The sequence below is a fragment of the Rhyacophila brunnea genome, unplaced genomic scaffold, assembly GCF_057557595.1.
Source record: "Rhyacophila brunnea isolate RB1 unplaced genomic scaffold, BYU_Rbru_1.0 scaffold_4, whole genome shotgun sequence".
NCBI classification, from domain to species: Eukaryota; Metazoa; Arthropoda; class Insecta; order Trichoptera; family Rhyacophilidae; genus Rhyacophila; species Rhyacophila brunnea.
This window is the reverse complement of record NW_028233068.1, coordinates 21,132,230-21,144,089: the sequence shown is the minus strand read 5'-3', so window position 1 is coordinate 21,144,089 and position 11,860 is coordinate 21,132,230. Positions and strand designations below refer to the sequence as shown.

Genomic DNA, 11,860 nt, shown 5'->3' with positions numbered 1-11,860 from the left:
TCAGGATCGGACATGGTCGAAAAAAAAAAAAAAAAAAACTCCTTTTATTATACATCACGAATTTTCGTTTTCTACGTAAAGAAATTTGAATTTTAATATCCTTTTTATTTTATAGTTTACAGCTATTTTTGTTTCATACTAGGTGCCTAGATTTTTTTTATATAAAAACCGTTTTGTACAAATCCAATCTCTTTGGTTTTGTAAATAACGAGTCATAATGACTTATATCTATTTATTTATGAAATAAAATAACTTCTAGCAAGGCTAGTAAAGTTTATCCTTATCTATGAAGGCTAGTCTATGCCTTAACCTATAACATAACGTTAAACGTCAAAACAAAGCTCATCGTGTTTTTAACCATTAATATTTTTAACTGAACTGTCCGTAATTTATTTCTGTTAGTCTATTCTTTTTATTTTATAACAATGGAGGACGATGCGAAAGCTTTATTGGAAAAGGGGGAACTGATTGCATTTCCTGGTCTCCGGTTGTGCTGTTCTGACGATGAGATGATTCCCGGTGATGGAACATACGAAGATCAGGGTTATATTTTTTCCAGCTTAGTTGGAACTGTCAAACTCGTAGAAATAAACAATGAAAGAAAGGTTGGCTATTCTTTAATTCTTATTGAGATATTCACGCAATTCCCAATATTTTCGGTAATTATATAGTACAGTACGTCTTACTATAAAATTAGATTACATCCCATCGAAATATTGTATAAAATTATTTTATTTTATATATTTTATTGCAAACACTTATAACATAAAGAAACTATAGTAATAAGTTGAAGAGTAGAGTTCGAACATGTCCCATCTCTGCTTCATCATATTTTGCGATGATAATTTTTGTGAACATCAGTGAAAATATACTCAATAAAGGACTAAAATTTGTGATAGGTATGGCTATTTATCTTGGAATAGTAATAATGGAACTTGAGAACAATACTTTATTTACAGAATGTAGAATTTGCAATCGCATACTTATTTACCTAACATTACAATCGATTTACTCGACTTAATAATTTTTATAGTCAATTGTGAGCACCTAAATTTTAATTTTTTTTTTCTTCATATTCACCATTTGTTGACTATTGCTAATGATATAATATATTTGCAGACACAGCGTGTAGAAGTATCAGCTTGTAGAGGTGGCACAGCAGTGGCTCGCGTGGGAGAATTAGTGACAGCAGTGATTGCGCGTGTCACGTGGCGGGCAGCACGGTGTGAACTGAGATGTGCCAGCTCCCGGCCACTCACCAGGCCTCTGAAAGCCATGCTTAGAAAAGAAAATGTCCGTGCCACTGAAGTGGACAGAATCGATATGTACAAGAGCTATCGACCGGGAGACATTATATTAGCGAGAGTTGTATCCTTTTTAAATTGCAAGCAGTGATCAATTCACTAACACAACCGAACCATTGTAATATCTGGGACCAGCGTATAGTTTAAATTTCATTACATTTTAATTACAGCTGACGAGTACAAACTGTAAATTCTTCCATTGCTTCAGACTTCCTGAAGTGTTTGGTGTCTAATGGAATAATAAAATCAGAGCAGCGAAACTACATGCATTGAACAATGGCAAAACGATAACTGATTTGTATTCAGTATATATATTTCTTCAGTCATACATTACTGTCAAATGCAGGCCTCCACTTTTACATTATTCCTCATGACGTTAGTCAATCTCTGATATGTAGGACATACAAACCTAAATACCTTATCAACCCAGCGAGCTTTTGACTGCTCTTTAGGTGTTTCAGAATCTCTTGAACACCATGAGATGTTGGTATCCTCTTTCCAGTAACGTTGCCTACCCATCTCCACTTTTGGCATATACTATGACCTCCACCCAAAGTTTTCATTCTTTACCAATTTATTTTATTTGCAATCTAGACCCAAAATCCTGGAAATGTCTTTTCTTACCACCCCTTTCATATTACAATGGCGTACAAGATCAATCAAATAATATTCAAGTATCTTCCTTAATCAATACTACAGCTGCCGATTACCGAGTTACAGTGCTATCAACTGTCAACTGCTGAGCCTGAATTAGGAGTTGTTATAGCAAGGGCAGCCGATGCTCCTGCAGGCGTTAACATGGTACCTCTGAGTTGGAAGGAAATGCAATGCCCGGTGACATTAGTTAAAGAGCTGAGAAAGGTAATATAAATTGATTAAATTGTAGGAAAATTATCAATGTCTTATGATACCAAAGATGTTGAAGATAACTTTCTTCTGTAGGGTTTGATCCTAAATATAATAAAGTGAAGCTGAAATCAAGGTTACATAGACTTCTGATTAAGTTAGCTGTAAGTTTGAATAAACATTACACTATCGTGCTCTTAGATTTATTACACAGAGATAAAAACGCTTTACATTGGTGTTACAAGCGTAACACCAGTTTTTTGTATAATATAAATATATAAACCGTCATTATTTAGAATATTTAAATGAAGAATCACAAACATACTACATCAAACATACAGTGTAACAACCTGAAAACACAGGTTGCCACCTTTCAGTGCGCCGGTACATATATAAATTTTTCTCTCAACCACACTAAAACGTTCTGGAAAATACAAAGAGGTTTTATGAATCCATCTAGTATAGTTCAAACTCTTTGTACGATACAATAAAATTATGTATGTTAATTACAGAAATCAAGATTTACCTACTCAATTAAGCCAGCTTTATTGGATGCTTCCTATCAGTGATTGGTTAGAGAATAACCATCCAGAAACCTCATCATCTTACGTAAAAGTTTATATTGATTCTTATATTTCAGGTAGCGAAAGTTGTTCCAGAACATATTCATAATATGGGCGAAAGAAGTCTTGCAGTGTCCTGAATGAAGATTATCCTCTTAAATATTTTTCTACTTTTTCTATACAAATTATTAAGTTACATAATTCAATCCCGAAAATAATCCTGGAATTAAAATACTTATAACTTTCGTCTTTACACACTTGTGGTTAATTTTTCAATGAAATTTTATGCAAACTGAAACAAAATTTCCACCGCATTTTTTTGTAGATTGCTTATAAGTTGCTTTGTTAAAATGAAGTCGACTACTACACACATGCCACATTATTTTGGTTTCGTTTTAAAATCCCCCTTATTTTGTTGGCAATAAAATTAAAGTTCAAAACTTCAAAAACACTGTAGTATTATTTTTATTTCATGAAATTCCAAAATACACCAGAGATTAAATTTTCAAAAGTAATATCATCAAATGCATAATATGTAGGTACTATTATACATTTTTTTTGTTTAGTAAACAGCCAATTTATATTTGATAGTTGTACGTTTATTACTTTCTAATTTAACAATAAATTTTATCTGCATTAAAGTGTTCTCTTTTCTTTAAAGTACTGCACAAGGGATGGATTTTTCTCAAAAACCTGCTTCAAGGTCTCTTGTGTGTATTTTGTAAACTGTTGGGGACTCTTTTCTAAGTGTTTCGAACTTTCATCTTCAGCTATCACTTTGAAAAAACCTCTTTCTTCCAATGAATCACGTGATGTTGAATCGCTTTTTACATTCTCAGCAGCTGAAACACAACATAAAAAGTAAATTACAATTTCCATTCCTAGGCCGGCAATTATCTTTAGCGATTGTTATAGTATTTTTTACAAGAAACGGTTGCCAGACGACATTTGCCCAACTAATTAGGTCCGTACTCTAGATCAAACGCGGATTGAAAAAAACAACTCGATTTTTGTCGATATTTAAACAAACACCCACGGCTTCAGAAATGGATACTCAGTCATAACTCCAAATGTGAAATATAAGAAATTTTAAATGAATAATTTACTAATAAAGCACTATATGTACCTAGGTACTTATATTATGTTTTTTATGTGCAAAAACAAACATTAATTCTGTGTCCGTTGCTTCATCAGTTTAAAAATGCAAAACTGGTATTTTTAAACCTTTAGACAAACTGTAATGACAAATTTTATAAAACTACCCATCAAATTGCGAATCCTGGACCCAAATGAAGAAACAAAAAAGGCCATCCAAGTATTCAAAAGTAAAATTTCTAAGAATACCAGAACTGGTTATGAAAAACCAATAGATGTGCATCCTTATTAACAGTAATTTTTTTGAGTAATTTAACCCCAATATAGTTGATATCTAGAGAGTGCAAAGACTCAGATGGGCTTGTCATGTCGTTAGATGCGATGGATTGAGAGCTTTCCATATGGTTTATATGAAGGAACCTCAGTAAGCATTTGACGCCCAAACAATGTCAAAAGGGAAGCAGAGAACCTGAGTGTGACCAACTGGAGAGATAGAACTTGGGGTAGCGACACCTGGAGGACAGGGCAGTCAGTCATGGACTTAAACAGCCTGTAGCACCAGATTAAGTAAGTGGGTAACCTTCAAATGCTATCATTATTTCATTGACTAAACGAAAAAGTTCACAAAATCTATCTCAAAATTACCAATTACGCGCATAAATTGATCAAAAACCATAGAATTCATATTTGAAAAAGACTAGACGAGAAAATGATTTGAGTTACCCCATCTCCACCCGCCATGTATATGCAGCCATGGTTTTTACACGGTTGCCTTCCATGACGCTATAAATGTTCCAGAATGAAACGATTTTAGTGCCATACTTCCTTGTACTGAAGCGATGCAGCACGGGAGTGATGTAGCAACCATAAGCTTTGGCATAGTAGCATCTATGTGAAGCCAATAATACTCACCTGGAGGGATAACGCAGCAAGTGTTTGTGCGCAGCCGACATGTGCAGTTTTCTATATCTTCCACTATTGTAGTCTCTCTTTTAGTTTTTGGTGTCCAATGAAATGATGGAATCTCTAAATTTATTTCGGAAGGTTTTTCTTCTTTTTTGATGCCGGATTGACACGCTTCAAACAAATACACACTGTTAAACCTTGGATGAAAGCCATTTTATAAAATAAATTCTATTTTAAAAAATTGGCAATATAAATCATTTAATAATACCACATTATCGACAGAGATTTTTGTAGATTGATTTTTGAAATGATTCAACGTGTATTATTGGTACAGGAATCTTAAACAGAAGAAGATATTCAATAACAAACTCTTCTTTTGACCAAAATGGGATTTACGTACTAGTTTTACAAGTTTGAATGCCAATAATTGACTTGCTCCACACACATACATAAAGCCTCTATTACATTGAGCTTCTTTACGAGCTGTTTATTAGCGAATTTAAAAGCGGGCGATTCAACTACTGCGATTTGATGATTACACACAAAACTTTCCATTCGCTGAGAAGCCACAAGCCAGCGACTATTTTGACAGAACGTAGTTCGTTTTTTTACCGGGAGGTTGGTACTGCGGTCTACTGTGCAGACGCAGTAGGTCCACACGCCGGCGTGTAGCGTGTAAAGTTGACCGGATTTCAACTTTTTCCTCGGTAGAGTGTTTACAACCTGCTTATTAGCTTATTCGATGATTACACTGGGCGTCTTTACAGGCAGATTGTAAATTCGCCAATAAACAGCTCGTAAAGAAGCTCAATGTAATTGAGGCTTAAGACACCTGTGGTTGTCACAAACTGTGGCCTGTATTTCTTGTACCTTCTGTGTAAGACGTTCGCACAAACAATGTTGCTGTATCCATCATACGCAGCTTGCTACGTTAGTCGATCAGTCCACAACGCTATGACGCAAGCAATGATTACATAGGTTGCAGTTGTAAGTTGCTTTGAGACCAATGGCAGCCACTGGTGTAATGCTCAGCTGCAAGTGGCTGTGCTACTCATTAGTTATGTATTAAATTTCTATAATAAATATTAATATAAAAATAGATTATACTTTTTGATGGACTTTTGTGATGTCCATAAGTTCTCTGCACATTGTCGAAACTTTCATGAGCCAAGCGAGTCATGTACGAGGGAAGGTTATAACAGTAGATATTCTTTGTAATTGGTGGTTCACTAGCCTGAAATTTTTTCCTCGCTTGTAAATATTATGAATTTAACTTTTATATTCACTATGTATTTTTACTGGTTATACCAGTTTCTGGCAAAATTCGCATGTTGTTTTTCGGTTCCATTCCACAAAAAAAAAATGTCAATACAACCTCCACCCTAAGGAGTCACATATGTTCAGCTTAGGAACGTAAATGGCAATTGACTTTTTTATAATTAAATTTTCCATAACGTCAAATCCATAATGCAACTATTAGTGCATAATGATATAAAAATCCAATCAAAGTGATATTTTCAATAACATCTTTATCGTATTAAAATTGATTAGTTTTTGGGATGAAATATGTAGATACTAAAGTATGTTCACACTACAACATGTAAGATTTTTTTTATTTTGAAAAAATATGCATCCATAATGAAAAGTAAACTTACATTACTTATTTCAGACTTGGTGGCAATCAATTTATCTTTCATCAATGTAACACTGTCATGATGGCAACTAAAACAAAAATCAAATCAATTCATTGGACTACCCAATTAAAGTTATTGACACGTACCATGGTGATTTTAAGAATAGGCAACTGATCAATTAATAAGCTACGTATTCACCTTATTTTTATTGGTGCCTTTTTATATTACAATATTTTATTTTCATGGTTAGTGTTATCAGTCTTCGGTTACAAAAATGTCACTACCGAAGTGGGTTCACTTGGCTGGGCTATATTTTGCATGTCAATCATCGATAGTACTGTCCAACAGGATCTTCTTGGCTACGTGTTAAAACTGAACTAACAAGCTCCTCCCATTTTTAACCGCACTCCGATTGAAGCGCCTTCCGGTTAGCGACGAGTTTTCCACGTGTTAAAACTGTGAACTAACAAGCTCCTCCCACTTTTAACCGTATTAGCGACTTCCGGTTATTGCCTAGATCTTCTTGTCGGACAGTAGGTACTTCAATCCTTGCCTTTATGACACAAATCATAGCCATGGCGGAATCTCTCATTACCCGTGATATAAACGCTGCCGTATTGACATGGCAAAAGGCACTACATCGTGGTATGGTCTGACGCAGGAGTGTGATGGGGTGTGAGTAACGAGAAAGATCTGAGTAGAAATTTAACAATAATAATTTTAGAATATTATGTAATAAGTACAGTTTTAATTTCCTACCTCAGACTAGGGTGGTGAATACCTTCAATGTTCGAGGCAGATGGTAGATTGAATAGTTGTTCTAAAAATTCATCATCTTCGTAAGGTTCAATTTTTCTCTCATTTGACTCAGATGAAATTATGGATAATTGTGATACAGAAAGTCCTAAATAAAAAATAATTTGACTCATTATTGTTTTTTATCTTTTCATATTATATTATCCAATAAGCTCTAGCAAATATTTCGACAAAAAATGCCAACAGGATCACGGGTTCTTTCTTGCAAATAAGACTGTCATGAAAGAGTTAGTTTTATTATTCTCCATTTTGAATTAGTGACACCGGTTGAGTACACGTCGTATACATCCACTGGGGCTAAAAGAAGATTTGGACGGTTGGGACTGAGATGGCTGGCCACAGGAGATTTGAAGATGCTGAGCCAAAAGAATGTGAAAGCAGTGGCGTTGGATCGTCCGAGATAGAAAAATTTTATGGAGGAGGCCAAGACCAGCCCGGGACTGTAAAGCTAAGAATGGTGAGTTGTCGTATGCTACGGGAAAACAATAATGATTTTGATATTCACCCAGTCCTGGTATGATTTCGTCTTCGAAAACCAAACCTCCGTAGACATTTTTGGAAAACAGCGCTTCATCATTCACGCCTCCGTATATTAAGAAGGGGGTTTTCTGGGATTGTTTTTGTGTTTCAGCTCTATTAAAAAATACAAAGCCTGGAAACATAAATTATGAACATAATTACATTTTAAGTAAAATGTAAGCAAAAATACTAATTTGTTTAACATAGTAACCATCCTTATTTTATAACTGTTAATTCTTAGTGATATATATTTTCTTAATTAAAATAAAACAACCCAGTGGAATAAGTACTATATAATGTGTTTTATTTTAATTAAAACAGTGACTAGTGTTTTATGGTTTTCAATAAATGGAAAGCTACATAATAAACAAAATACATGATTCGTACCCTGTTCTTTGCTAGGATTTTCTTGAGCTCTAATTTCTTCAACCATTTCAATATCTTTATTGTCTGCAGAATCATCTTCATCAGTGGTGATTTTATTATCATACAAACTTTCAAATACAGGCAAGAATCCGAGCTGAAATAATAGGTAAATACATAATAATCTCTCATTATATACTATTTTCGAATTTTTTTCAAGTAAAAATATAATAAGTAATAAATTTATTGCAATACCTGACTCGGTGGTACATTAAATTGATAAGCCATAAAGTTTCTCATCATTTGACAGAGTCTTTCTATGTTTTCTTTTAGTTTTTGTTCATTTTGTGTAGTTTTTGTATATTTCAATTGAGTGTCTTTAAGTTCGTGCTCACATAAAGTCAATTGATCCGTAAGTTCGTCGTATTTCTCTTGAAAATCTGTTTTAAATGTGAATTTTATGTAAATACTTTGGTAGACAACTTAATAATTTATCGAACACAAAATTGATAAGAATTCCTCATACGTCTCTCGGCTTGACTTTTTTCCAGAAGATAATGGTGTCGCTCTGAACACGCAGTGTACAAAATATCTGCCATCCCTCTGCATTCCAATTGATGCCGCAGGGTTTGTGTTTGTTCATGTATCTCTTTGGAAAAGTGAGCATGCTCCTGCCTGCAATGAGTCATTAATATTATAGAAACATTATTGAGCTTGAGACATATTGTGATACATTCTTTTTATCGAAAGTGGAAATAATACAAACTTACTCCAATAGTATATCAAACTGTTCTCGAATTCTTTCCTTCTCAGCTTCTAATTTATTTTCATATTCAAATTCAAGTTTTTGTCTTTGTTCATTGAGAGCATTTTCTTTTTCTTCGTATAATTTTTTTTTCAATTCTAAATTAGATGCTTCGATTTTTGATACTAACTTAAAATGATACTGATGATCCATTGCTATGATTGCTGCCTGAAATTAAAACATCCGATTGCTAACAGATTCAGTTGTGTCATCGTCAACCATATTGAGTTTCAGAAATAATTAACTTAAAAATCTGAATCATTATTATTATTGTTATTATCATCATCGATGGCACTATTATAGTTATAGGCCTTGGCATCCTCCAACATTGTTTTCTATCATCTTCTCTCTCTTACTCCAAATCGCCAATTGAACACTGCATTGTGAATCTGGAAGCCTTTTTCTACTTTTTCCAACCAGCAGAATTGTGGTCTTCCGTTCCCCCTGGGCTTTGTCGATGTTATATTAAATTTGTATGATGATGTATTCTTTAACTTAAATATTGTTTTAGTAGGTAATACATAACAAATATTTTTTATGGATATATTTTACGGAAAATACCAAAATTAATCAGTACATATATATTCGTATATATATAACTTAGAACACAATGGATAATAAAATACGAGTTACTTTAAAACAAATATACATAATTTGTAAATTGAAACAAAAATAGATTTCAATAATAATTGTAAAATAATATAAACTCTTTCATCAATATAAATTGCTTCTCTGGTATCTTTGTTGTGGCTCAGGTCAGATAATGATCCTAATAATAATTATGCTCGCATTCGCATTCGATAACCACTATTGGATGTGACAGGTAGCAACTCGCAATAAGTTGTAAGTGAGTACTTACACGTAGTTATAGGTGCATGCCAGGCAGTAGCGAACGATGGAGGTAGGCTGTTAAGATTCGCCATAAATAATGCACATTAAACTTTGTTAGTCATACGTATTTGTTTTTATTGAACTAAGACTACAATTTACATATGGTATCGATTATTTTTTAAAAATCAATTGATCCCTGCCTAATCCAAACCACAAATATTTGGTATATTTTAGGTGATATGACAAAATTGTGCACACTTTTTCATTCATACTTACATTTTTGTTTTCGTTGGATTAAGAATACATATTATTACACATATTGTCAATTCATTTTTTTTAAATTCATTAAGCCCTGCCTTACCAAACTATATTAGATTAAAATTATAATAAATACTTTGATACAAACCTACCCTAAGTTTGATAATATTTATCACTTTAGCGGTCGATAAGTATAGAATAGACCCACTGGTAGATTTTGTTAACCCTGCCCCCTCTGGGCGGTTTAAAATATCAATAATAAATTAATTAAAACATTTTTTCGAATCGGCCCCCCCATACCATTTTTCTGTATGCACATCTATTCAGGTTGCTTGGATATATGTGCCAAAAATAATACCAAGAAATTAATTATAGTACAGTATATGAAAGAAACCAATAATTACATCATGAATCTTGGTATATTCTGAGATAATATTATCTGTATTGTTTTCCTGCATGATTCTTTCTTTTTTCACTGCTTGTTTGATGGATTTCCTACATTGATCTTTGACAATCCACTCCCAGAGCTCATCGTTTTTAGTGAGAGCATCTCTAATCTGGAGGTCATTTTTTTCTTCTGTATGTTGGAGAACCTTATCGCCAATACCTAAAAAGAATAATTATTATTTTTAATGGGTAAAACATAACATAACTGCAGGCTAGTTATTTGATATAATATTGGGATATTGCATGTAGGTACCTACTTAACTATTAATGAAACTTTTATGAGTTTATTGTAGATCGCTAGGTACCTACTAAGAGAGAATCAGAAGAAAAATAGAATGGTAGGTACAAAGGGAATAAAATAATAATCTCATTGATAAACAATAATATAAGCAAAAGGGTTGAAGACCCATCATCCAACTTTTTTAAAATAATAGCTGTCTTGTCTTTGTAACTATTATAATTATTATAATACGAGAATATCACAAGTTTAATTTCAATTAGACAAATTCAGTGAATATGACATATATATTTTTTTTAATTATGTAAGCAAGTAATATTGAAAGTGCAAGATGACAAAACTTCAAGTATCAAAGTCTATCTAAAGAATTGTCAACATGGATGCCATATTTATTAGTATGGGCACTTTGCAACGATGCATCATATCGCCTTGGGTTTGCCACTTGGTGAGGTCAAAACCCACCATGGCTATGAAGCTAAGGATGATAATAATTTTATTATTCAATGTTAATGGTAATTCACAAACTTCATGTGGAGTCAGGCCAAGTCAGATATACTATGTTTAAATATAAATCAGTTTATAAAAAAAATGCAACAGAAATATTTACACAGAACTCCATAATGAGTGAGTGCTTTGATGTGATCTATGGGCACGGGGCAAAGTTTTCTCTCCACAGATAAATCTGAATTTGGTGGAATCCAAAGTTGGTCTCCTGGGCCAGAAAGATTTGGTTCATAGCCGACTATGTGTTTTGTTTCTGGTGATAATTGATCTTGCAAAATATGTTGAAGACTTCCTGTTGTGTCTCTGATTTCAGTTATAGATGGGATAGATTTCTCCCTTAAATGCCTATTTCTTGCATAATAATTCTTACTCAGTCGTTCACCCGCAACGCCCTCACTTTCTTTTTCGAGATACCCCATATTATTAATTTACATACATAATTTTATTTATAACAAAAGAATGACCAATGGTGATATTTTTATTTATTTTTCCCGGGAACAATGAAAACAAGAATGTTGTCATTTTAATAAAAATGTTTTCATAAAATAATGTTGGTTGTCCAAAATAAAATTTCGTGGCTAGGCAGTGTATTGCCAAATTTAATATATTTTATTAAACTAGTATTATATTACTATCAATCAAATATATTTCTTAATTAAATATTTTATTTAATTTTAATCAATTCTGTCTATCTTAAAATTTCATTGTAATTACGATCGCTCCTGGCCGAC

General features: G+C 33.1%; 2 protein-coding genes across 2 annotated transcripts; one reads left to right on the top strand and one right to left on the bottom strand.

Annotated features, from left to right (window-relative positions):
* The first annotated feature begins 300 nt into the window (after window positions 1-300).
* On the top strand, window positions 301-3,849 carry Csl4 (exosome component 1 Csl4). The gene is made up of 4 exons (XM_085954684.1): window positions 301-605; window positions 1,120-1,368; window positions 2,004-2,165; window positions 2,791-3,849. The coding sequence occupies exons 1-4, from the start codon at window positions 426-428 to the stop codon at window positions 2,851-2,853; spliced, it is 654 nt and encodes a 217-aa protein (XP_085810810.1). The 5' UTR covers window positions 301-425; the 3' UTR covers window positions 2,854-3,849.
* Window positions 3,163-11,643, bottom strand: LOC147067075 (uncharacterized). Its single transcript, XM_085954682.1, has 12 exons — window positions 11,233-11,643; window positions 10,345-10,547; window positions 8,817-9,019; window positions 8,573-8,721; window positions 8,302-8,486; window positions 8,071-8,203; window positions 7,670-7,816; window positions 7,108-7,252; window positions 6,370-6,436; window positions 5,822-5,948; window positions 4,721-4,885; window positions 3,163-3,555 (listed from the first exon to the last, which is right to left on the bottom strand). Exons 1-12 carry the CDS (start codon window positions 11,546-11,548, stop codon window positions 3,350-3,352), a joined length of 2,046 nt encoding a protein of 681 aa, XP_085810808.1. The 5' UTR covers window positions 11,549-11,643; the 3' UTR covers window positions 3,163-3,349.
* Window positions 11,644-11,860: the final 217 nt, after the last annotated feature.

Coding starts and splice junctions, on each gene's coding strand:
- Csl4 (XM_085954684.1), top strand. CDS start 426: ATGGAGGACGATGCGAAAGCTTTATTGGAAAAGGGGGAACTGATTGCA. Junction 606..1,119: donor AAATAAACAATGAAAGAAAG/GTTGGCTATTCT, acceptor ATATATTTGCAG/ACACAGCGTGTAGAAGTATC. Junction 1,369..2,003: donor ACATTATATTAGCGAGAGTT/GTATCCTTTTTA, acceptor TCAATACTACAG/CTGCCGATTACCGAGTTACA.
- LOC147067075 (XM_085954682.1), bottom strand. CDS start 11,548: ATGGGGTATCTCGAAAAAGAAAGTGAGGGCGTTGCGGGTGAACGACTG. Junction 8,722..8,816: donor CAGTTTGATATACTATTGGA/GTAAGTTTGTAT, acceptor GACTCATTGCAG/GCAGGAGCATGCTCACTTTT. Junction 8,204..8,301: donor TTAATGTACCACCGAGTCAG/GTATTGCAATAA, acceptor CTATTATTTCAG/CTCGGATTCTTGCCTGTATT.